This window comes from Papio anubis, chromosome 15, assembly GCF_008728515.1.
Source record: "Papio anubis isolate 15944 chromosome 15, Panubis1.0, whole genome shotgun sequence".
Lineage (NCBI taxonomy): Eukaryota > Metazoa > Chordata > Mammalia > Primates > Cercopithecidae > Papio > Papio anubis.
Window position 1 is genome coordinate 57,063,425 of NC_044990.1, and position 27,982 is coordinate 57,091,406.

General features: G+C 37.3%; 1 protein-coding gene across 3 annotated transcripts in view; it reads right to left on the reverse strand.

The window, feature by feature from the left end:
• Positions 1-1,584: 1,584 nt before the first annotated feature.
• OBI1 (ORC ubiquitin ligase 1) overlaps positions 1,585-27,982 on the reverse strand; it is a 43,213-nt gene continuing 16,815 nt past the window's right edge. For all 3 annotated transcript variants that reach the window (XM_021929702.2, XM_009192053.4, XM_021929703.2), the window contains 3 exons: positions 26,208-26,456; positions 22,475-22,563; positions 1,585-4,428 (listed from right to left, as the gene is read on the reverse strand). In XM_021929702.2, the coding sequence (XP_021785394.1) occupies positions 2,886-4,428; positions 22,475-22,563; positions 26,208-26,456 (1,881 nt within the window). In that variant the 3' untranslated portion in view covers positions 1,585-2,885. The remainder of the gene's footprint in view (positions 4,429-22,474; positions 22,564-26,207; positions 26,457-27,982) is intronic.

The window sequence follows — 27,982 nt, forward strand, 5'->3', positions numbered from 1 at the left end:
AAGCCCCACCTCAGTACTATTATCTTGGGTGTTACAACATATGAATTTGGAGGAACATAGATTTAGATCATACCACCCCTAAATTTAACCTGTGACAGAAAAATTTTAATTGCTACATGTGAGTTTCTAATATGTAGTCATATTATCGAAGACATTTAAAGTGCCAATAGCTCTGAATGTATCCATTAGCTTTAACATATCAGAAAAATGATTGGAAAATATGTAACATAAAAAAAAATTCTGCTTTAAATTAGCTTTTTTTTTTTTTTTTTTTTTGAGACAGAGTTTCCCTCTTGTTGCCCAGGCTGGAGTGCAATAGCGTGATCTTGGCTCACCGCAACCTCCACCTCCTGGGTTCAAGCGATTCTCTTGCCTCAGCCTCCTGAGTAACCAGGATTACAGTCATGTGCCACCACACTCGGCTAATTTTGTATTTTTAGTAGAGATGAGGTTTCTCCATGTTGGTCAGGCTGGTCTCGAACTTCCGGCCTCAGGTGATCCACCCACCTCCGTCTCTCAAAGTGCTTGGATTATAGGCATGAGCCACCATGCCAGCCTTTGGCTATTACTTCTATAAGTGGAGGGCATGATTCTTCAAATTACAAATGTGAATTGTCACTTTTATGGTTTCATTGAATCATCAGTCTATTATAACAAGGGTCAGCAAGTTTGTCTGTAAAAGACCATATAGTAAATATTTTAGATGTTGTAGGTAATATGTAAACAAATGAGTGTAACTGTGTTCCAGTAACTTTATTTAGAAACAATGAAATGTGACTTTAATTTTCCTGTGTTATGCAATAATCTATGGATTTCTAAAAACCATCGAAAACTGTAAATTCCATTTTTTGCTCACAGGCCTTTCAAGGGAGATTTTTATAAAATATTAAAATGCATAAAATTCAATTTTATGATTGACCAGGTGCGGTGGCTCAGCACTTTTGGAGGCTGAGGCAGGATGATCACTTGGGCCTGGAAATTCAGGACCAGGCTGGGTGACATAGTGAGACGTTGTCTCTGCAAAAACTAAAAACATCAGCCTGACATGGTGTGTCCCTGTAGTCCCAGATCTGGGAGAGTGAGTGGGGAGGAAGGCTTGAGCCCAGTCCATCCGAGGCTGCAGTGGGCCATAACTGCACCACTGCACTCCAGCCTGGGAAACAGCCACAGGCCAGATTTGGTCCATGGACCATAGCTTGTCAACATATTATAAAATCAATTAAGACATGGTAGTTTTTTTGTAATCCCATCACTCTGGGAGGCCGAGGAAGGCGAATCACCTGAGATCAGGAGTCCAAGACCAACCTGGCCAACATGACAAAACCCTTTCTCTACTAAAAGTACAAAAATTAGCTGGGTGTAGTGGCAGGTGCCTGTAATCCCAGCTACTCAGGATGCTGAGGCAGGAGAACTGCCTGAACCTGAGAGGTGGAGGTTGCACTGAGCAGAGATCGTGCCACTGCACTCCAGCCTAGGCGACAAGAGTGAGATTCTGTCTAAAAAAAAAAAAAAAAAGTTGTTTTTCCCAGTCTTTATAAGCTAATTCAATATATGAGACAAAGAATCATCATCAACATCAAGGAATACAGTGCTTATGACATTCTTTATTCAATTCACATAGAAAAGCATGCAGTATTAATGTAAAACAGTATAATATTAATGTAAAATGTTCAGTGCACATTAAACAGCATACAAACCCATTTTTAAAGGCCTATATCGGCATACCAAATATGTTTAGAACAATACACTTTTTCAGAGCCTAAATTAAAAATTGTGCTTACCTCTTACCTGTCCTCACCCCCTCAACACTCTTCACAGAAAAGTTTTATCCTACATAAAAGATATTCTATCCGTCAACTGAAACCTCTTTTTCTTAAGTATGGAAAACACAGCAAGCAAAAATGCTACCATACATAGTTGCCACAAAGAACAGTAACATGCAAACAAGAAACATATTACTCAAAAGAAAACTCCCCTGGAATGTAAGGGGATCAAGAACTTGGCGATGAGTTCTTTCAAACCTGTACATCTGGAACAATGAAGCTATGATGTTTTAGATTCCTCTAAACCCAAGTGCTCCATGCCTTCTTTCTATAGTATGCTAAATTTCTGATTTTACACACATACACACACACACATACACACATAAAGATGAGAAAATATAAGCTACCTAACATAAAACAAATGTTTTCATATAGAAAATGTATTCTTTCATACTAGCAGAACATTTTCACAAAACTGGACAAAACACAATGCTAAAAAATGCAAATATATGCATAAAACCTAAAAAAAAAAAAAAAGTAAATCAATATTGGACTAAGGTTAGAGTGCTATTTCTCCATCACGGCCCTGCAGAAAAATTAGGCCATCACTGAACATAAATAAAAAGGGACATGTAAAATAATTTCCACCCTAGGAAAAACTTAAAGAAACTCAAGTGTCTTACTGAGCAGTGTATAGACAACACTAAAAGTTTTATTTAAGAAATCCAAGTTCTGAAGACAAGTGGGGCTTATCAACAGGCCACTGTATCTGACAGTTAAATAACATTTTTTAAAAAACAATGTACACCCAACCGAAACACATATCAAATTCAGTAAAACAAAACAAAACAAAACAAAAAAACCCAACCCCCAAACACAAAAATGACCTCCTCCCTAACTTCTCTGGTCACAAAGACCCCCAAATAAAAATGAAAAGACCAAAATCTTTTCAAGATGAACAAAAAGCATTCTGGGTACAGGTTAATCCACCATCCTGACTTGATACTTGACTAAAGATTATCAATTCCAATTTGTATAGAACTTTTCTGAGGAAAAAAGGTAACTTTAACAACTTTTCTATTTCTCTCAGGACAAAACTACAAATGACACCTTTCTAATGAGTCAACTTTTAGTTGCTTTTGATGGGCTGGCATTGGAAAGGCTGCTCTGGATTTTTCTTTTTGTTGATTGATTCACATTTTTATTCCTCTTTTCAGGCACAAAGGAAGTAGACCAAGGAGACTGAAGGTGGTTATGAAGACTGTGCATCTCTGAGGACATCTTAAACAAAGATGACCCAAACCTTTGATCTTCAAATAGTCGATGTGAACTGCTTAACAAAATGCCCTGGGAAAACTCTGTCTGAAACAAGCAGCTTGGGGGTTTGATTTCATCAGTTACTGGACAAGAACTGGAATGGAGTGAAAAATCTTCATTCATTTCTTGGTCAGATGGAGAGAGGAGAAAAAAAGAAGTGGGTTTCCATTCATTTCCATTTTCTAACTGATCATTAGTTAGAGAACCCTTGGAAAGGTTTAGCTTAGTTTTTTCTTCCAACTTATCAGGTTCCTCAAGAAATTCACTGCCTTGAGATGACTTTGATAACCCATCCAAATCCAGTGACTTAAAACCGTTATTACAAGGGCTCTTGCTGTTGTCTGACTCTGACATCATAGAATCCAACTCAGAGATTTTGTCAAGGTAAGCAGCATCCATCGATGCTTCACTGGATGTTCTTGTCCGGTTCATTTCAAAAGAACGAATAGAATTCAACCTCTTGGATATACATGAGCCTGATTTCTCACTCAATTTTGAAGCTATTTCGCCAACAGAATTTGCTATCGTGGTCCCCTCTGAACTTTCAAAATCTAAGTTTTGGGCATAGCTTGTGGAACAACATTCCCAAAATCCTGTCTTTGGGGAAGAAAAACATTCTGATTTCTTTTCATTTTCACTTCTACTTATATCATCTTCTGAAGAATCTTTATTAGAAACATTTGAAGAATCACAAAAATCATCAAACACCAATTTTCTGAGATGGTTTGAGTGCTTTTTGGAACCTCCTGCTTGGACCACAGAGCTCTCTCTATTTTCTGGAGTACTGAGCTGAAGGCAACTAAGGGACAAAGGAGTACAAGGAGCTGGAAGATCATAAAGTTCTTCATCTTTGTAGGGCACACAGTCACTTGGTTTATTCCCCCATTCTCTTTCCAAATAAGTATCCATACTTGTATCTGTCACATCTAACATTATTTCTACCTGTTTTTGATATAGGTCTTCGTTCTTAGAACAGTTAATTTCTGCTTTGCTGGTACTTTCCTGCCTTGCAGAACTGGTATCACACAGTCTGCTGCTGGAAGGCTTTGCTAGGTGAGAAGAACTGGTGGTGGATGAGCCAGGCTGCTTTCTGGCACTATCGCCTTGATTCTTTGATGCCACATCCTCCTCACTGCCTTTGCTCCCTTTGCCATCTGCAGAAGGTGCTCTCCGGCAAATGGAATTCATAGCTTCCTTCTCTTCACTTGAATTTTTTAGCTGTGCAACTTGAGATTCTAGTTCCTCTATATACTTATCACTTCGTTCCAGGGCTTTCTTGAGGCGATTGGTTTCACGCTCATACTGTTCTACTTTGGACTGAAGAGCAGCAACTGCAAACCTTCCAAACCTACAAAGAATGGAAAGATAGTTAATCTTATAACTCAAGCTTTTTTCTTTTCAAGGTTTGAGAGTGCAAACTGTCCCAGGCTATTCTAATTTCACCTAACAGTGACATTTCAGATCACTCAATGAGTAGGGCAAATGCCAGATGTATATTTGCAAAAAAAGGTTTCCCCATTTACATAATAATAAACATATGATAATAATAGCAAAACCTAATAAGATATTTTTGTGGTTGAATCAGACTAGTGGTAGCAGAGAGGCAGAAACGTGCTGATGATTTCCTCTCGAAGAGCTGGCTCTATCAATTCAGCTCATATATGCATGAAGAGTTATCCCCTAAAACAATGGCAAAGATTTATGATAACATTTGAACAGTGGTCTGCATCTTGAAATATTTACATTCAATCATTTTCCTATCATACAGCTGTGTTTTACAACACATTTCTTATACAATGTCACCTTGTCAAACATAAAATGCCAATTTGATATTCAGAAATCTTAGCATTCCCAGGAGAGGTGGTTTTAAATACTTATTTGGGCCCTTTCAATTATAGCCACCCTTGATCTGAAGCTTTTCAGAGCACTGGCCTTTAATTCATGGCAGCACTACTTATTTTTGGCATTTTACAACTGTGTGGGACATCAATCTCATTTCTTTCAACTTTGAAATATGAAGTCAGTGCTTGTGATTCCAATATACTAGGCAAAAAAAAAAAAAAAAAAAAATTGTACACTTTCTGAAAGAGAACATTTTGGAGAGTGACTGAAAAAGAATTCCTTTATTCATAAAAACATCTACTCCTTTTACTCGGGATTATCTTGCTTTTATTTCCATCAAGAATGAGTACTGGGTTAAGCTCAAGAAACAATTTTTGAGTACCTAGTATAGGTTAGGTGGTATATTTGGGGCTGGGAACCCAGAGATAAAAAAGACTGTCTAGCTCCATGGGACATAAAATATCTACCTTAAATTCAATCTTATCACCAAAAAAAATTCTATCTTTCAGGAAACTTCTTATGAGCCAGTAAATAACATAAGCCTTACGTTCTAATCCCATGAAAAATACCTTATCTCCTCCAGAGTTCTTTTCCAAAACCTATTCTTAATCATCTTTTTGATGATTTATATATTGGCCCATTTCTAAGAATTAAGGGATTGTCTGTTTGGAGGAAGCTATGAGAAGGTGACTTTCAAAAATTATTTTTATCTTTGGGTTTATCTTTTTCTTCCTTTTTCCCCTAATTTAAAAAATAATTACAATTAAGAACATGTACTTAGTATTAAAAAAAAAAAAAACTACAAAAAAAGCAGACACCAATAGCAATTGCCCCTCTTAGAATCAACCACAACATGTTTTCAACTCCTACTTAATGCCCATCACCTCCCAAACCACTAGCCCAATTCACTCCCCATCTCAACCCCTACATTATCCCTGCACTCTTATCACTGAAGGAAAAAGCAGAGGCAAAGGTAAATATAGAATCATAAAATCTCAAGATCAGAAAGGGCTTTAAAAGACATGATTGCTGAATATTGATCTACTCAACTGCAATTAACTGAACCCCCAGAGAGAGCACACTCCCTTCAACTTCTAAAAAAACAGCAAAAACCACAGGTATAACAAAAACAAAAGCAACTATGATAACAAGCCTTCCCATTTTAAAGACAAAATTTACTACTGTATTTGGTTAAATGGATGGGAATTTTTCTTCTTTGTTAAAAATTTTGGCTTATAAATGTAGTACTTCACAGAGTTGCAGTTCTGTAAGAGAACTTCTAAAAAGTGAGCAAAGACCTTTCAGTACATTAAGTACAAACGTTTCTGAGTTCCTGATTGTAGCTACTCTGGCATAATCAAATAACCCACGTTTTGAAATGGAAAAACTGTGTAGCATGCTTATTTAATGCAGATTAAGCAAAAGTGACAGCCTTACATTTGCTTACCAATATACATTTTTTTAAGTAAAATTTTTTAATAATAAAGTTATCTCCTCAGATAAAAAAATCAAATGACTTAAAAATCAAATAATGCTACTAAATAGTAAGTCAGTTGCAACCAAAGGATATCTTTGGGAACTCAGAGGCCTACACACAGAAAGACCAGTCAAAAATAAAGAATGCTTCCCAAAATATTACCAGCTTCTTGTTTCAGGGTTTTAGCTTGGAATTTCAAATATAGTATCATCTTAAGATACTGCATTTGCCTCTTTTTTTTTTTTTTTTTTTTTTTTTTTAGAAATTATGTTTTTAAAAGATGTAACATATGGTTTGGAGTTGAAGTCAATGAGAGCCCTAAACATAATTTTTGTGTTATTTCAGAGAGAAATAATAAAGGCCAGTAGCAGATCACATATGAGAGGGACAAGCAAGCAGAAGTCACTGATGGAGTTAGGCTGTTTTCTAAAAGGCCACTGCCCCTAATTTCCCTAAGTTTCATTTCAATACTCTATAAATCTAAAATACTTTCAGTGATCAGGCCCTTCTCCCATGCTAATAAGGGACCTGTGCTGGTGGGCAGACTGACAGGTATGTATATTAAAAGCCATGCAACTGATCAATTAATCAATTCATGTAATTTATTTGCTTTCGTTCTCCCACGTTAGAATAGAAGCTCAAGGAGAGCAGGTAGTTTGACTGTCTTATTATATTCACTGCCAGATTCCTAGAATAATTCCTTGTTGTTGTGTATTTCTTGAATAAAAGTCATTCTCTTACTTTAAGATACACTAGTGCCTTACACTGAGACAGGGTTGACACCACAGGATAAGTTAGAGGTCCTTGGCCTTCTTTTACATGTTAAGTATTATGACAGTCACTGTATTACTAAACTAAACATGTCTAGTTTACTACATTTGACTGTTGACTTTATTTCTCTGACACCCATGAAAGCAACAGAGACTGATATATATACAGTAGAGCTTTTTTTTGCTACAGGCTTGGCATTCTATACTGCTCCATCCCAAAAACCTTCACCTTAGTAAGACTGCAAATAGATGAAACTTTCAACATGTGTCAGGAGATCTTCAGCTTATTCAAGGTAACTATATTAAATGTGGCAAGGGGCAATTTACCTTATTATAGAGAAATAACAATTAGGGATAAGTATCTGATGCTATACTTCCATAGAAGACAAGGAGGATATGAGCTTATTTATCTTTGGGTTTTAATATTTTTGTATTCACACTAATTCTAGATATTTCAAGTACATAACACTAAATGAAGCTATGCCAAGGCAAGCCGGAGGGATTTCTAATATCATTTGCCATACTTCCTCCTTTTCTTCAGCAAATTTCAAAATGGTGTTTTGTTTTTGTTTTTTTTTTTTTTTTTTTTTGAGACGGAGTTTCGCTCTATCGCCCAGGCTGGAGTGCAGTGGCCAGATCTCAGCTCACTACAAGCTCTGCCTCCCGGGTTCACGCCATTCTCCTGCCTCAGCCTCCCAAGTAGCTGGGACTACAGGCGCCCGCCACCTTGCCCGGCTAGTTTTTTTTTTGTACTTTTTAGTAGAGACGGGGTTTCACCATATTAACCAGGATGGTCTCGATCTCCTGACCTCGTGATCCGCCCGTCTCGGCCTCCCAAAGTGCTGGGATTACAGGCTTGAGCCACCGCGCCCGGCCCAAAATGGTGTATTTTTATAAACATTCCATTAGAGACCAAAAGGCTTTGATTTTCAAAGTAGCAGTGATGGCCAAAGGCTTCATTATGCCAGAAAAAAACACTGTACAGCAGTTCAGGAGCTACAACTGATATCAGAAGTGTATTCTGCCAGAATCTAACAGAAGCTTAAAGGATTTTTCAGCTTGCAATATTAACTGATACATACATTCTGGATGAGACAAAAGGATGAGAGTTCCCCTTGTCCAAATAGCTAAAGAGATACAAGATCATTTCTGTCCCTAGTAGAAGAGAAATGGAAGTCCTATTGGTATGAACTTTGAGGTAGTATAACTAAACTAAAGAGCATCTCTAACAACAAAAAGTTCCTAAGACCATATTTTCTCATAGTCTATCAAACAGAAAAACAGGACGTGTTTGAAGAAAACAAATGTGGTAAAAGAATACCACACCTGAGTACCAAGAAACTAATCAGCTCTAGTGCTATGCTACTATCCTTGAGCAATTCACTTTGCCTTTCTGGTTCTCAATGACAATTCCAAAAAAATGGGTAAATGCAGCAAGCCCAGTGGGTGGCCAAGACTGCCAAAATTCAGAAATGCCTTCTTGAAGAGGAACAAGGTAGGGGACACTGGGGAAGTCAGTCTACTTGCCTCATCAAACTTTGACTTTATATGTTTTCCTTACTTGGTAGCTGAGGTAATGAAAGAAAGTGAAAGCTATCTTTGGAACTGGACCAGCTTTTGTGGTCTGGCCTGACAGGTTTTCAGTGTTGATATCCTTGCTTTATATGGTTTCAATATGTACAAATTTCAGTTACCATGGTTTAATTTACCAGTCACCCAACAACGTGATTCAAATTTCAGTTACCACACAATATTAATGAGTAACTGCATGAAGTAAAACCTTCACTTCTAGCTTTTCAGTTCACAAAACACTACATAAATAATAGACGTGCTTCATGATCAGTGACCCATCAAGTCACTTCTTTCAAGGTCAGTCAGTGATTAGTCACTGTGCATCTACCTGTTTTTCAGTTAACATACAGATAGCAAAGTGTGCAACTGGGCTGCCTCCTTGTCTCCCAGTAAAAAACCCACATGACGTTTTACAAAAACAGTTAATAAAAAGACAGAACAGGTCAACAAAGATGAAGGTATAACAGAAATAAACAATGATAACACTGGAAGTGAAACTGCAATCAAATGTAAATGTAGTTATGGAAGAAGTCACTGACTGTGAGAATATTACAACAATGTCAGTTCATTCAGGAAATTCTAGATATGCCAGAAGCACTTTGGAGAGGCAAACTTATTGACACGGATGAGAAAAGTTGTGGTGAAAAGGATGAAGATGTCTAGAGAAAGTGACAGGCTGACAAAACACTTCACACTAAAGCAATGTGGAGCTCTTTCACGACATTGAGAGCACAGGATAAAATGCTGGAAGCTGATGCAAACTTAGGAGTGTGAAAATTCATCAAGGTATCAGAAATGATGCTAGCTTAATATCATAAATTATATGAGAAGGGAAGCACTATTCAAATTATTCTCCAGAAGTTTTTCACAAAAAAACTCACTAATTCTCAATATTTCTCATGTTTCAAATTTTACTGCATAAATATTAATGTACTAAATATTAGTTTTACTGTTTTTGCCCATCCATATACATATATAATTGACAATAAGAGTTAATTGTTTTGACGAAAGTTTCTAAAGGTCATCAAACAACTGCAATTTTTCCCATTAATTACTAAGATTGCTTTGGTCCATGGCTCATGTCTGTAATCCCAATGCTTTGGGTGGTGAGGCAGGAGGATGGCTTGAGCTCAGGAGTTCAAGACCAGCCTGGGTGACATAACGAGATCATGTCTCTACAAAAAAAAATATTAGGCACAGAAGCATGTGCCTGTAGTCCCAACTACTCACAAGCCTAAGGCTGGAGGATCGCTTGAGCCTGGGAAATGAAAGGGGCAAGTGGGCATCATAAAGTAACAGTTGATATGGGAGAAAAGCACATAAATTTATGTGAGTCTCAAATATTTTTCTTTAAAGAACTGCCACTTAATCTGAGACAGAATGATCCATTCATAGAGTGGATTTTATTGTGGACTTGCCTGACTACATAGCCGTAGTAGCTTCTCATTTCCTGAATTTCAGAAATATTAGGAAAGTATCTTTTTTATTTTAAACACAGAGAGGTAAGGTTTCAGAGAGAAGAGCTTTCCATTTGCCCTTTCCTTTCTTAATTATATCTCCCAATGCACAATCTACCAGTTTCAGATTCTCTGAGTTTCCTAACTCCTCTTTTTGATTACACTTAATAAGTGAGTAGCCTTAATAGGAGCTCTGTAGAAATCTGAGTTTTGACAGACGTGGGAAGAAAAATGAAAAGGTCCTGGTAATGGTATCTATCTCGTGTACATGTGTGCAGGGTGGGTGGGGCACATTTTAGGAAAAGTAGACAGGGAGGACCAGAGCTGTAGGAATATCAAAACTGTATTAGGTGGTGGGGGAAAAGGTTCAAAGCCTCTGGCATCCCTTTTCTCTCACCTGCTTCCTATGGATCATTTGTGCATTACCCACCCTTATATATGTGTTGGGAGGATAGAGGGGAAACATTCTGTCTTTAAACTACTAGGGAAGCTTTGGGAAGCAACCCACACATTTATATTGTTGCTGAGCTGTATAATTTGCCAATGTTTCCTCAAGAGAATTTTCTCTTTTTAAAAAGAAGCTCTCAGTTACAAAACTGCTACATTCCTAGAAATTTGTTAATCATAAAAGTACTATCTATGGCCAATCCTAGTCACACGTGTTAGTTCCACAAAAATGTTAAATGAGATATACTGAAAGAGAACTTAAAAAAAAAAAAAAAGGGAAAGTGAACTTTTGGCTGGAATTTACCAAAAGTAAGTGTAACAAATACATCTTTAACTTGTATAACTGACTACTACTGACAATGATGATGACAAAAAGAAGAGCAGCTGCCATAGTCATTAAGTGTTTACTTGGTATCAAGCAGAGTGCTATATGCTTGATATATATTATCTCATTTAATCCTCACATCAACTTTATGAAGCAAGATCCATTATTCTTATTTTAAAAATGAGAAATGAGAAGCTTAAAAGGGGCTTAGTGGCAGGAATAGGATTTGAATCCAAGTCTTTCTAACCCCATACACCATGTTTGAAACCATATTAAATACTGGAGCATAAAGTCCCTTCTTAAATAGTATCAGCACCTATTTATACTTCATATCAAAATATAGACTAGATTTTTCTAGACACAATGTGTATACAGAGTCAGTGAACTAGCATCCTTGTGCTATTTATTGGTACATACATTTGCTAATAAAAACAGGAAATACAAAAATTGTAGGAAGACGTATAGTATGTATGCACAAATTCAGTAAACATTTATCAAACCACCACCATATTTTAGGCACAAATCCAATAATATTTTGAAATTTTAAAAGATCATTTATTAAAGTGGCCTTGCATGAAAGTACAGCATTGACAGATCACCCTGGTAAACGCCAACCCAAATATTTAACCAGAGATATAAAGACTAAGTTTGAAACAGAGCTGAAAGCATAATAATTAAATGTGCTATGTGTAGAAAGTATGTATGATAAACTTGCCTAGCTCATGTACAATCAGCAGGTATCTTCAACTACAAGTAAAAGATGTTTTTAATATGAAATGAGAAAAACTAAATACAAAATTTCAAGGTCTAAACATCACATGGGTTATTTATTTCAGGGTATAATTAAGAGAAATAAAAAAAAATACAAGCTACATTATGTTGCATCTTAGTTTTATCACAAAACAGAAAGGTTCCAATATTTGTAAGAATAAAAAATGCCAGAATTTTTACCCTTAAAGATGAAGTTGATAAAGACAGGGGAACAAGACAAAGAATTAGGCCCTTGCAGTAATTCCTTATCCCTCCATCTTCTAAAAGTACCATTTAAAAATCAAAGTACAGTTTGCTTTGCAAGTTTTCAAATGAAGAGCAGGGTTAATAATTAATAGCTCATATTTACACTATTTTACTCACTTATTTTTGAGACAGGATCTCATCCTGACACCCAGGCTGGAGGACTGGAGTACAATGGCATGATCACAGCTCACGGCAGAACAAAATTTTAAAGGAAATTCTTTGTGTGTTTATCTTATTAAACCAACTATGCATTTATAGTTAAAAACTGTGGTGACAATTCTAGCTGAGATACCTTAGAAATTAATAAAAATGACCTGAGTGTTGAGCAGCATATGTGAACTGAAGAGGAACAGACAGGTCCCTTTTGTGGTTAAGCCTCTAATAAGGGCTGACCCACATAGTATTGGGTCAGCAGGTGGATAAGGAGAAATACAGAACTAGACTGTGTTCCATGCTGGCCAGTTTCATCCTACTTGCTTCTATGGCAATTGGGACTTGGTCTCTGGCCTTCTGTTTGGAAACTGCAACTAGTTAGCCTCCATTTCCAAGGCTTCTTTCCTTCTCTCTGGGCAGCACACTGGGCAAAGTTGCTCAAAACAGGATGCCTAACTCTAAGTACTACTTTCTCTGCATTGCCTGTGAGGACAGACTACTCCTTTTACTGTGGAATAAATTCCATTCTATTTGACAAATTTATCTCATTTTGATTCCAAGCAGAAATGCCCTCATTTTCTCCCCCAGCTCCCTTCAACCAACCAAGATCAGCCTTGAAATTTGCATGACATTAACAGGGATCCTAATCTGTCATGGAAAGGAGAGAACATTAAGACATCCTATTCCATATCTTTTTATTTCTAAGAGAAATAAAGGACTTACATCTTTCCCCAAAATAAAATAACCTTAACAACAAAATCTCAATACTGTGAGTGCAACTACTGTTGAGTGATAAAAAATATATTTAAAAATCTCTGGATTAGTATCTACCAGTCTATACATTTTTCACCTTAACTAAATTATCTCTTATTTTCTCTCAGCACGAAACAAGATCTGAAAGAAAATGAAACAAAACAAAAAACTGATCTAGATACCCTGTAATTATTACTCAGATGACAGTTATTGAGGACTAATGTGTGCTCAGGGGCTATGAAGAAGGAAAACAAAGGAAGTAGAAGTGATCATTCCTCTTCTCAAACAGTTCATAATCCCTCTGACAACCTTACTGCTTAGTCAATTAGCATGCACTGCAGCCTCCCCAAGTACCTTATCAATACAATAAAGACAAACTGACAGAAAACTGCAGTACCTGTCTATCCCCAATTAGCTGAATATCCAGCGAAGGGTCCCTCAGGCAGTCAAGGGGCCTGAGTGCAACTGGCTGTCACAGTCTGGCCCCAGGGTATCATCAGACTCCCCTGACAGTCTACAAGTTCCCCTTCCAGAAAAACCAAAGGGCATAGCAGAATCAGTCATTGGATCAGGCTAGGGTCAAATACCAGGAATCACCACATTTGTCAGAGAAGAATCGTGAGAAACAAAAAAGGCCAGAATAGGTCAAGAAGGGACAACAGCAGAGCCAGCCAGAGCAGCGGTGTTGATGAGGAAGCAAAAGGTTAGAGCATTACTACCACATCTTGAGACACAGTTTAGAAAGAGCAGACCTAGGAACTGGAACTGCACAGTTCAGAGTCAGCATGGAGACAGGTAAAGGAAGGAAAATCTGGTACAAGTACATAGATGCAGACAAGAAACTCAAGACTTAGCCAGGCAAGCCCCTACTATCACCTCCTCTGTTTCTCTTTCTAACTCTGATTCTCTGGCATAACTTAAAGAGGAAAGCTTCTGGAAATCCTATGCTCTAATTTGGAGAAAGTTCCAGAATCTCTGATTTCCTGTTCTCTTATAAATCCTTTGCACTTTAAGCTTCAAGTATTAGAGTATAAGGACACTTTCCTTCTGTAAGACTCCATAAAAGGAAGATACACACACATATATACGTATTTTGTACAAATACACAAATGTGCATTTAAAAAATGTCTTGGTACCAAGGAGCTGCCAGATTAACTGGATACGACAGTCATGGAACTGATCAATATACAACATGATCATTAAAACAATAGGGTAGAAGAAGAGTAATCAAAAGAACAAGAGGAAAATGCTACCTCTGGGAAAATTATGGAGGGTCTCACATATAAAGCAACAACTGGGCTAGATCTCAAAGGATAGACAGGGATTAACCAGGAAGAATAAAAACGGGAGAGGCTACTGTGGAGAACCAGGGAAAATACAATATGATGAATGTGGGCCCAATGAGAAATTCAGCATAGTCAGAGCAGAGCACAAGAAGAGAGGGGATAGAGAAGAGGCAAGGAGATTAAACCGAAGTTATATAATAAAGACCCTTTTATACTAGACTAAGAATATTGGGGCTGGGCACGGTGGCTCATGCCTGCAATCCCAGACTTTGGGAGGCCGAGGCAGGCGGATAATGAGGTCAGGAGATCGAGACCATTCTGGCTAACACAGTGAAACCCCACCTCTATTAAAAATACAAAAAATTAGCTGGACATGGTGGCGGGTGCCTGTAGTCCTAGCTACTCAGGAGGCTGAGGCAGGAGAATAGCATGAACCCAGGTGGCGGAGCTTGCAGTGAGCAGAGATGGTGCCACTGCACTCCAGCCTGGGTGACAGCATAGGAAAGAAAGGTAAGCAGTAGAAAGGCTGTTACAACAGGCTAGGCAAGAAATAATATGGATCTAAACTAGTGAAAATGAGAAGATGGATTACAGAGGCATTTTAAAAAGGTAGGCTACAGAGAACATACTAAAAAACACCAGGTGTGATATGAGAAGGAGTGGAGAAGCACAGAAGATTGAGGTTTTAATCTTAGGCAACTAGGTAAGTACTAAAGTCACTAAGAAGGACAGGAACAAAGCAAGAGGATAAATAATCTTTTGCATGGGATGGGGGATTATGGATATGATTTTTTAGATATACAAATTCCCCCATCCCACCTCTAGCCGTTTTATTTATTCTAAAAAAAAAAAAAAAAAAAAAAAAAAAAAAGGATACATGTGCAGAACGTGCAGGTTTGTTACATAGGCATACATGTGCCATGGTGGCTTGCTGCACCTACTGACCCATCCTCTAAATTCCCACCCCTCAGCCCTCACCCCCAACAGGCCCTGGTGTGTGTTGTTCCCCTCTCTGTGTCCATGTGCTCACAATGTTCAATTTCCACTTATGAGTGAGAACATGTGATGTTTAGTTTTCTGTTCCTGTGCTACTTTGCTGAGGATGATGGCTTCCAGTTTCACCCATGTCCCTGCAAAGGACATGATCTCATTCCTTTTTATGGCTGCATAGCATTCCATGGTGTGCATGTACCACATTTTCTTCATCCAGTCTATCACTGATGGTCATTTGGGTTGGTTTCATGTCTTTGCTATAGTAAATAGTTCTGCAATAAACATATGCAAGCATGTATCTTTACAGAATGATTTACATTATTTTGTCTTCCCATTCTTTATATGACACATCATGTCAAGGTAATAGATTTCGTTTAATCCTCACAATAATGCACCCTCATCTTATGTAAAAAAAAAAAAAAAAAAAAAAAAAAAGACTTCAAGGTTAATTTATCCAATGTTATTTATTTATTCAATTATTCAAAAAATATTTATCAGGTATCTTCAGATACTGGGGGCTTTGGAAATGAAGGGGATAGGCAGCAAGGAGCTTAGAGTTTAAAATGGAGCTTAGAGTTTAGAATGAAGGAGAAAACAAACAGGTCACACAATTAAATGAACAAGATAATTTCAGACAGTGATAATGGCTGTGAAGACAATACTAAAATATTAATTGCTAATTATGGACTCTGTTAAAAGGGTATTTTAAGTTTTATTTCATTTAACTCTTACTATTACTTACAACATAGGTAGTACTATTAACCCCACTGCACAAAAGACAAAAACTGAGATACAGAAAGGTTAAATATCTTCATCTAAATCACAGAGCTAGTAAGTAGACAAGATTAGTGTTCGGTCATACGGAGTCTGGCTCCAAGGTTTGTGCTCATAATCACCATGCTCTACTGTCTTACCCAACCACGATTTTATTATTATGGTCTTCTATTAAGGGAGTAGAAAGTGCTGAGTGAAAGGACTGCTTTAAATTGAATGATCAGAAAAGGCTTTCCTTCATCTGAGGATTGATGGAGACAGACATGTAAAGATCTGCAAGGAGAATATTCTAAGTAAAGGAAATAAACACAGCATGTTTTAGAAATAAAGTCTAGTAGAACTGGAGTAGGATGAGCTGGAGGTGTTAAGAATGAGATGAAGAAGAGGTGGCAGATGCAGACTAGCCAGTGAAGAGTCTGGATTTTATTCTAGGAAAACACTGAATAGTTTTAGGCAGGAGATTTAAATAATTTGATTTGTACTTTATTAAAAGACAGTTTTGAGTATGGTAAAAAATGAATTGGGTAGGGAAAGGAGGGACAAAATGGAAGAAGGGAAAGTTGAATCCAGGAAGTCTGATTCTAGAGTTAAGTTCTTAACCACCATGCTCTGTGGTAAATTTGAGGTATACAATCTCTGGTAAAGGCACAAAAAAGATAGATGAAAACATGAACCTGTAGTTCAAGAGAGAATGTGAGGTCAAAGATTTTGAGATGTGAGGTCAAAGATTTTGATTTTGTTTTGTAATCTCTGACATATAGGCAGACAATTATTAAAGCTCTAAGATAACTGATTTTAAATTTCATTTCTGATGGCTCAAGAAATAAAAATAGAGCAAAAAAGGAAGCAAGCCCAGGTCACAATCAATGAAGTCTATTCCTTCCTCTTCAGAACACTTCTTTTCATATAATAACAGGAAATATTACTTATTGCCCAGAGTATTTAGAGCCTTTATCCTCTCCCAAAAGGAGCTGAGGCATGGGTGAAGACTTGTCCATAAGGACAAGCCTTGGGGTTGCTGTGCCGTAAAATGAAATGCACTCAGGGAGACACTTATCAAACCCATAGATCTCACTAAAGACATAATGACAGAAAACATAACATTCCTGCATACATATTTATAGAAAGAAAAACCATTAATTCAATTATAACCAAGTTTGATACAAATGAGCTAATATCCCATACTATTAAGGTGAGTTAGTAGCTGAGGACAAAAATAGCTGCTCTACTAAATCTTCGTAACAGTTGGTGACATAGCATGATCCCTGCCTCAAGTGGCTAGGAAAAAAAAAAAAAAAAAAAGTGGCACAACTGAACAGCGATATGGAGAGAGGGCATGGAACTTTCAGATGCTTTACAAGTCAATTCTTCACATCTCTTCAAATTAAAAAATCACTAAGGAACATCTAACTCTACCAACGATAAGTATATCCACATTGCTTGGCACAGTTTAGGAGCAGTAATTAAAGTCAAGGGAATTTAGGAATACGAGAAATCCAGTACTTAACTGTTCCCTTCAGCTTCTTCCCTTTCTTGATGTTTCTTACCATGTGGAGGTATGACACGCTTCACATTCCCCACTACATATTCAGACTGAGAACAGGCCCTTCTGCTTAGAGTAGAAAGTGGTGGACATAGTGGAGTCATGCTACCAAGCTATAAAAGTAGAGTGATGGTGGTCACAATAGAGAGATGTAAAAATTACATGGACTTTTGCTCTGATAAATGTGAGAAGAAAGTTACTGTGCTTAACTGAGTAGTACCACAATATGTGGCTACTAGTACTGGAGAAAAAGGACTGGGGCTGAAGGGACCGCTTAGTATTCCTAACAGCACATGCTGTTTTCTCTCACTCAAATGCCTTTGAAGGATGAAATCTGCATTCTTCAAAGCTGGGCTTAAATCCTTTTTGATAAAGACCTTCCTTATCCCTGCAACCTAACCGCCATTCTCTGAACCCATACTGCTGTCTCTATTATTTGGCTTAATATCTGTTTAGCATTCGTTTCATATATTTTCATGTCATGCCTTCATATGACTTTTCTGGAAGCAGGGACCATGTTTTGCTGGATTTTTTCCCTTAATATAAACAATTTTAACCATTCACAGAAGTAGGGAGAACATAATAAACTCCCATTTACTCATAATGCATATTCAACAGTTATCAAGATTTTTGTCTTATTTCCTTTGTATGTATAACCTTTGTCTTTTGCTAAAGTATTTTATAGTCCATGTTTTAGGATGCATTTCTAAAAGAAAATATGGTGCCATGGACTAAATGTTTGTGTCCCCCATAAATTCTTATGTTGAAACCTAATCCCTAATGTGATGGTATTTGGAGGCAGGGCCATCAGGAGGTAATGGTATAATATTTAAAGGTAAGGTTCTGGGGCCTATAGGTCAAAAGGTTCAAGCCCTCATAAGTGGGATTAATACCCTTAAAAAGATGTCCCAGAAAGCTCCTTTGTTCTTTCTGCCATGCGAGGATACAGCAAAAGGACACAGCTGTCTATGAAGCAGGAAGCGGGCCTCACCAGACCAGCTGGCAGCTTGATCTTAGACTAAGTCTCCAGAACTGTGAGAAATAAATTTCTGTTGCTTATAAGCCAATCAGTTTATGGTATTTTGTTATAGCAGCCCAAAAGGACTAATGTAAATGGTGTTTTCTTAAGTAACCATGATACTTAAACAAAATTAACAGTGATTCCTTGGTATCATTTCATTTAATTCTTGCTTCATATTCAAATTTACCCAGCTGCCTCTAAAATGTCTTTCAACAATCAGTTTGTTACTAATCAGTATCCCAACAAGTCCACAGTGCATTTGGTTAAGTTTCATAGTTCTCTTTTATTGTAAAGCAGCACTCTCCCTCAATGACTTAGAAGAAACCTAGTCATTCTTCCTATTGAGTATCCCACATTCTCGATTTGTCTCTATGTTTCCTCAGTCATAGGAGTTATGTTTTTTAATTCATTTACTCAAAAGATATGTAGTAGGAGCAGCACGGAAGCCAGAATCCTATAAAATGCAGTGGCTGCAATAGTGACTACATACTATAGCCCTGACTCAAACAGAACAAAGTCATAAAACAATTACACAAAGTGTTATTAGCAGTTGTGACATGTGCTAAGGGAAAGAACAGGTAATAAGAAATCACAGCAAGGGAACACAACCTTCTTTAGGGGTCAGAGAGAGTATTTAGCTTGTTCAAAGCATCTAGCACAATGTTAAGTAAGAAAAAATTCATTATTTCTGGGTTAGCAAGTGGAGTAAGTCTTTTTCATATATTACTCTTGTAAACTTAAAGGTCATATCACCACCCCTTGAGCTCTGAAAATCAAATCCGAATCTCTTAGAAGTCCAAGTTAGGGGAAACCGAAGGGCCAAACAGTTGGTTTCCTCCAGGTGAAATAAATACATTTAGAAGCATAATAAGAATTCAGAAAGTGGCTAAATAGATAAAGCCAAAGGAAAAGACTGCATTTTCTGGACCATGAGTTTGGATATTAGGACAACGAATTTTTGGCAAGGAACAGGATGAATATTATTGAAACCTAGAAGAATATGCTTAGTAGGCTATCTGCCACATTGCTCAAGAGGGATTTTAAGTTAAAATCGAGGAAGGAAAAACGTCCAGCCAACACTTTCATTTTAAAAGATTACAGCATTGTTTTTAAAAGATTGTATGTAAAATATGTTAGCTTTTATACAATACCATGTTCTTTAGACCAGGGTAAATATTATTTGAATCTCCTTTGTTCATACCAGATTTTAGTCAAGCTTTTGGGAAATAGCGTGATATCTGTTGGAGCACCTTAGAAAGAAATTCATTCTGTGATGGACTGAGTCATGTCCCCACCCTCCCCTCCAAATTCGTATGTTGAAGCCCTGACCCCTAATGTGTCTGTATTTGGAGATAAGATCTTTAGGAAGCAATTAAGGCTAAACGAGGTTTTCTTTTAAGAGGAAAAGAGACCAGATTTCTCTCTCTCCCCCAACCATATAAAGACATAACAAGAAGGCCACCATCTGCAAGCCAGGAAGAAAACCCATATCGCAACCTGACTCTGCCAAATTCTGATGTGGAACTTCTGGCCTCCAAAACTATGGGAAAATAAATCTGTTGTTTAAGCCACTCGCCTATAGCATTTTGTTATGACAATCTGAGCTAATACACCTTCCTAATATTTTTTCCCTCTCTAGTGTGTAAACTTTAAAGCTCTCTCTTCTGTATGATTTGTAGAATATTTCTGCTCAACTTGTAGGATACATTGGAGACTAAGGCCAAGTGTATAAAAAAGTATACCCTGACACTTAACCAAATAGAAAAGAGAAAAATAATTAGTCAAGGCATTTCCTAAACCAAGGGAATAAAATGGAATGGGTGATTTTTATTCACTTGCATTTATTTGTGAACTCTTGAAATGTCTTATTCTTTTCCATACAAATAGGAGCTCTCCTCAGGTGAACCAGATGTGGGTATTTTCAGCTGTGGTCAGCTTTTCTCTGAATCCCACTAGGGTTTGGTGATGCAGAGTAAACAAAGCTATAAATCAAATGCAATGCATTTAATACCTCAATGCATTGCAAATTGATCTGGAATACGGTTTTCAGCTCAAATCACTTTTTAAGTGAACTGTTCCCCTCCCCTGAAGGGAAGCAATGGAAGTTAAAGATGGAAAATCCTAAAGTTATATTGGATTCAGATGTGCAGTTCCTTTTTTGAGAGTTGACAGAGGCCATGTTTCCTCAGGTGAGATTCTTCAGTTCTTTATCCAGTTTGACCCATGGATATTTTAAAACACACATCCTTGTGGCTGGCATTAAATGCGAAAGCTGGTGGGCAAGTTTTCAAGAAATAAGAGCTACAAACAAAATAGCTTTCGTTCCATTCAGCATGCTGTGGGAAATGGCTAATGGACAAGCATTACTATGACCAGCAAGGCAAGCTGCCAATAAATGATAGGCGTAGAGATTCAAACCACTACATAACAGTAACGCTTCCTAAGGTTATTTCACTAATTTGTCAAAGTAGGACATTATCTGAAGTGAAAGAAAAACGGGGTTGGAGAGCACAGGGGAAGAAACTATTTAAACGTAAAAGCCATGCTTCTTTCTCATTGGTTAGTTATCTCTGCCTCCAGTAATTATGGTTAGCGTCCGCCATTTCCTGATACCACATCTGGTTTTACCAAGGGCAACATTTCCTGCTTTTCAAATGACAAGCAGAGAGCTATTTCTGGTAGGATAAATTTCTATTGTTTGCTTATTCCTGCACTGTCTTTTTCCATTAGAAAGAAATGAAGTCCAGTGGTTGGATGGGAAGAAAGTGTGGAGTTCTCATATGCCATCCCTCAGAGAGGTTGCTGGACATTGGGGGCCATATTGTCTTCTCATCTGTCATTTTTTTTTCCTAGAAAAAGAAGAACCTTAAGTGCTGCCTGCGATCTTTTCTCCATTTGCAATCCTTAAATCCCAACTCTTTCTTAAAATATTGAACAAATTGTTAAGCAGTCCAATGCTTGCAAATTCTTATCTTCTGGAATGGAATAGAAACTATTCCATAAGGGAAGAATAAATTCACTTAATTGTATAGTTTTAAATCAGTAAAAAATTCAATGAACAATGTCCTAAATTCTATTTCAGATAGGCTTTTTAGTGTAATGGTTAAGAGCACAGACTCTGGGGTTGGGCTATCTAAGGTCAAATGCTACTTCTTTTTGCTTTTTTGAGACAGAGTCTTGCTCTGTCATCCAGGCTGCAGTGCAGTGGAGTGATCTCAGCTCAATGCAACCTCTGCCTTCCGGGCTAAAGTGATTCTCCTGCCTCAGCCACCTGAGTAGCTGGGATTACAGGCACCCACCACCACACACAGGTAATTTTTTTGTATTTTTTGTAGAGATGGGGTTCCACCATGTTGCCCAGGCTGGTCGCGAACTCCTGAGCTCAGGTAATGCACCCAACTCTGCCTCCCAAAGTGCTGGGATTACAAGCATCAGCCACCATGCCCAGCCAGTCAAATGCTATTTCTAACACTTCCACTTGTGCAGATTTAGGTAAATTAATTTAATCTCTTTATGCCTCCATTTTCTCATCTGAAAACACAGAATACTAATAGTTCTTCATTACAGGTTGTTGTATCTTGCAAAGAGAAAGAACTATATGAACATTAACTACTACTAAGACTATCTAAGAAAACAACTAAAGGGCATTACCTTAATCTCACTACTATGTTAGTACTATTAAACAGTTATATGTAAAACTAAGTCAATGCTCACTTGTGCTAGGTCACATTATTCATCAGATAAGAAAAAAGGATAGGCGTAAAATTCTTTCTTTAAAATTAGCCTTAACCGAGCCTAAAATTTTACCAACAACACGGAGTATAAACTTGACTTTTAGAGGCAAGCCATTCTAACTAAATCTATATGATTAAATGAAGAATCAAGCAAAAAACAAACCCTCACAGCAGCCTAGTCTGAAATATTGACATAAACTGAAACATTGCTCTGTGAGCAAAATACATACTTTTGAGGTGATCTGTTATCAACTTCAGCCTTCAGTCGTAAATTCTCCCTCACCAGGCCACCATTTTCCAATTTCAATTTTTTATTTGCCTAAAAGAACAAATTGAAACTAAGCAAAAGCTAAAACAAAAGTGCCTTGTAAAAATTACAACATGAGCCATCTGTATTTTCTAGAGTGATAATATTATCAGAAAACTGAATAGTAGAACATGGCCTTCAGAAACTTAAAATCACTACTGGCAATGACTTCTGAAACTGTGAATACTACTAAGCATTTTAAATCCATATTCCCCAAGCACTTTGCAAATCTCCTATCCAGGGAAATAAACGAAGCTATGCTAGTTAGCTTACAGTCATTAAGGGACCATACTAATGGCAAACATATGTGGGATTTTTTTTCTTTTTTACATAACTGAATACTCTAGGCAAGGTAACATTATACCACATGCAGTATCGGCAAACTAATGCTGAAGAGTCAATTCATGAGCTATGAAATTGATTTCTGGGGTGCTGTTTAAAAATGTTTTTTTCTAGTGATAACAAATCTAATATCATTTAACCACTTGATTTTTTTTCTTCAAAAAGGCCTTTCCAATGTTCTGGCTCACAACTTCTAGGGCCCTCAAAATTGGATCTATCCATCCATCCATCCATCCATCCATCCATCCATATATATTTTCTGAAACAGAGTATTGCTCAGTTGCCCAGGCGGGAGTGTAGTCATGTGATCTTGGCACACTGCAACCTCCACCTCCAGGGTCCAGATGATTCTACTGTCTTAGCCTCCCGAGGAACTGGGACTACAGGCATGTGCCACCACGCCCAGCTAATTTTTGTATTTTAAGTAGAGACGGGGTTTCGCCCTAGTGGCCAGGCTGGTCTTGAACTCCTGGCCTCAAGTGATCCACCTGCCCTGGACTCAAAAAGTGTTAGGAATACAAGTATGAGCCACTTCCCCGGCCTGGATCAATCTTTTCTAATAAATTCCATGAATTGTTCTTTGATTAAACAAAAACCTTCCAAGTATGATTTTCTTTCTTGAATTGTGTAACACCTAAAAATTACCTAACAGGACACCAATTGCTAGAAAATCTAGAGGCTCAACACTGATTCTGGACACACTGAAAACTAGTGTGCTTAAATTTTAGAGTCTTCTTAGAAGCTACTTCCTTTAAATTCCCTACTCACTGCTTTTATGTATTACAAATAAAAATAACACTCCCTAGACTAGAAACCAACTTCACTAACCTGGGCAAGGGAAATTGTTTGACTAGAACATTTATATTCAAAGTGAATGGGTCACAAGAATAACTGTCACCAAAAAAGGTTTAAACCAAGCAGCCTTAAAAACGTATTTCAAAAATTTGGCCATTACTTTTATGAATTTCCAGAACTTCTGACTGTATTACTTATCTACCCACATACGCTGCATCGCAAGGATCACGGGAGAAATAAGGTAGAGAACATTATTGGGGGCATAAAGTCTAACTCCCTTACTTAGACCCATCCAGGTTCCCTCTGGGCTCTAGGCATCTGTTTATCTTTATGGATGCACACCAACCAGGACTGTGGAGAGTTAATTCTTTAAGTGATTGATAAACACCATTACTGCTTCTCTGAAGATATAAGGAAAGCCATTTACTTCCTCATATATGCAGACAATGAATTAAGCTCTCAAGCATAGCACCATAAGGGGAGGCACTTAGTGAATGCTTTTTGATGATGATGACAAACTTAAATTAGAAACTCATTTGATCTCCTTTCCCCTTCCCTGCCCCCTACCACTACTGCATAGCTGTATTTCGAAGTCTCTCAATAGTCCTTTGACTCTCTAATACTTCTCATTATAGGCTTGCTAGTTCCTCAACTATCAGAGATATTTTCAAGTTCAAGAGGGTTAGGTGAGTAAAAGTTATGAAGGGCAGAGTTCTGCCTACCTGTTGCACCTAAAAGAATAATGAATATTTCAGCTAACTCTTCTGCATTCTCAACACTGATTACCGGGTAATTACACTGGCCTCGTGATGGTTCAAAACTCATCCAGTCCAAGTAATATCAGAAAAAAAGTCCACGTCATTCATGCTAAGTAGTCCTTTATTCTGAATCTTTTGCATTCCTGTATTTGATTTATAGTATGTTATTATTTTGCACTCCACACTTTAGTTTTTGTCTCTGCAATCCATGTTTCTTTATTTACTTATGTCCCAGTTTATAGCCTATTACCTACTAGCATCACTAGGCATCGAAAATGGACTTATTCAATATCCCAAATAATTCTGAAGTCTCAGGGTAGCTTTGAGTATTGAATTTAACATGTGACCATTATAAGAGCAAAGGAAAATTAACTGTGCTTTATGTATTCTTCTTTAACATCCATCCCTCATGTCACCCTTATAAGCCTCATGTTCTAAGAAGTATTTACTGCCAAAACTTTAAACAAGTTTAATAACTACAAAGGAGACCATATATGCTTACCAATGGCTCAAGAAGAACCAGGGAAATTAAAGGGAACAAGGCAAATTGACAAATACTGTAATTTCCCAGTAGGCATTCCTTTTGGCATCCTCTTGTTTTCTAACAAATCAACATACTAACGCTGGCCATCAATACCCAAAGAAACTACACACTTCCCCTTCCTACACACTTATAATACACTCAGTACAATTATGTCTGTAGTTTCTATTTTCTCTAAAAGCACTAGGTTCTCTTTTCTCCTCACCCTGGCCTTTTCTGAACCCAAACAACATTTATTTTATATGTGGAAGATAGCTCACATCTAACATCTAAGTTGCAGATATTTCTCTGCTACTTAACCTGAGGACCTCAGAGCCAATATACAGGAGAACTTCTTTAAAATACCATATGGATCTCATTAATAATTTTGGGAGATAAGACTTAGAAATTTCACACAGGAACAGTATTTTAAGGAAATGCAAATAGTTGAGTATGTGACTGCAGAACTGAGTACTACAAAGCCATCTCCATAGAGCACAAGAGAATTCCACTGTGGATAAACTTGAACTCAAGCTAAAGGCTGGTCACTTGGGTCAAGACAGCGTTGTAGGAGTTGACTGTAACATCTAGTGCTGATGGCATGGATCTTATCTCCCTTTCTAGGCTGAAAAATCCTAGAGGTTTGCCTTTCTCACCATGCTGTACCTTGTTCAAAGAATAATTGAAAAAAAATGAACCAGTTTCATAAACCACAATATTCTTTTGCACGGAGTACTCTAAAGCAGCTGCTTATTGCTGTCCTGGAATTAGTCACTAAGCCTTTATTTATCTATCTACAATCTTAAAAATAAGAGAGTGATAGCAATAGAAAAGATAAAGTCAAAACTTTTCCTTTCATAGGTGCAAAAATGAGTACGTGTTTTAGGTACACAGGGGAAGTCGCTGATACAAGCTTAAAAAAACTATAGCAAACCACAAAGAGGACGAAACAGAAACACATCCTTTAAATTGGCATTACTCTTCTAGAAGAAGATGCAACCTTATAAAGAAGCACTACAGTCTCTAATTATAGTCACAAATGGAACCACCTGGTATTTCTTGGCAGTTAATGATATTTAAATGAGAAAAAGTATTCCTATTGCATATAAATGCTAATCCAGAGATTCTGTCCTTTCCTCACACATCATCTGATGATGAGTCAAGATAATACGGCTATTTATGCTTTTGAAGGTACTTATTTTAAAAACAACCATAATAGATTTTTAAAAACCACAACTTACCTCCTTCAGCTTATCCACATCATCTTTCACTTTTTCATAGATTTCATTAGCTGTTCTGAGTTTTTTCTTCCACTCTGCTACAGTTTCTGGGTTAATTTTAGTTGGATTATCTGTGACTAGATGTTTGTCTTCATTTTGGTTGCCCTGCACCAAGGTTAAAGGATCCAGAATAGTTTTGATCTGTGACTCCAAGCTGAGATTTTTACTCTTAAGCTCTTCTACTTCTTTCTGTAAACAATCTATTTCGTCCTGAAAAAGCATTGCATAGTCATGAGGCAGGCATAGACACTAAACACATACATACATATGTGAAACTGAAGCCAACATGGTTTGAATTTTGTACTTAAAATTCTGTAGACACATAGATTCTTTACACATCAAGAGAGTTTTGTAGGGAGAAAGTCACATACAGTTTAAATTCTCAAAATGTGGCCTGACTGATAAAAATTGGGATTTATATTGCCTTCATTTTAATTCAATGTTAGTTGTGATTTTTAAAAATGCCAAACCTTTGATTCTATTTAAGATATCATCCAGAAAATAAGAAAAGTCACATGAATTCCAACAGGCAAGTAGATTCCATTTCAGAAAAAAACAAAAAACAATAAAAAACATTAAACTGCTTTACTGGGGGAATTTAAAAGTACATTGAGGGGGGCTGGGTTAAAAAAAAAAAGGTACAGTTTGTCCCCACCTCATCCCCACATCTACAGGGGATTGGTTCGAGGACCCTTAGGGATACCAAAATCCATGGATGCTCAAGTTCCTGACGGAAAATGGCTAGTGCTGTATTTGCATATAACCTATGTACATCCTTCCATACATTTTAAATTGGCTCTATTTATAATAACTAATACAATGTAAATGTCATACAAATAGTTGTTAAACTGCATTATTTATAGTATTTTTAAAAAAATTTTCAATCTTGGTTGTTTGAATCCACAGATGATGAACCCTTGGATATGGTGGGCTGACTGTACAGAGTTATCAAGATGATCGTGCCTGTAATTCCAGCACTTTGGGAGGCCGAGGAGGGTGCGCCAGCTGAGGTCAGGAGTTCAGGACCAGCCTGGTCAACATGGTGAAACCTCACCTCTACTAAAAATACAAAAAATTAGCTGAGTGTGGTGGCAGGCGCCTGTAGTCCCAGCTACTTGAGAAGCTGAGGCAGGAGAACTGCTTGAACCCAGGAGGCAGAGGTTGCAGTGAGCTGAGATCATGCCATTTGCACGCCAGCCTGGGTGACGGAGTGAGACTGTCTCAAAAAAGAAAAAGATGATCGTTAGGGTTTTGTTTGATATTTTCACTTCTATATTTGAAGTATGAGTGAAACCATCTATCATTTCCTTCTACTTTTCATTTCAGAATAATATCAGAATAATTTTTAACTTTTCTGGATTCTGGTTCTTCAATTACTACTGTTACTATTGCAAGTATTAGCTTTCCCACTCTGGAACTATTTATTATCTTAAAACCAGTCACTAAACATTTGGGTTAGAACTTCTTACTATGATGCCATTTATTCATCTATAAAAAATATGTAATCTTAAATTGAGGTTTTTAAAAATTCTGTTAGAAAATAAACTCCCAAGTAGCTCAAGTGATCTTCCAAAGGATTTATTTGTTTACTATCTGAGTATGATATTCATTATATAAAAATACATTTTAGCATTAAATGTCACACAGATAGTACGACTTACTATTTTAAATTGCAATACATTTCAACTTAAATAGCATTTTTATAAAACAAGCAAATTCATATATGTGGGGAACAC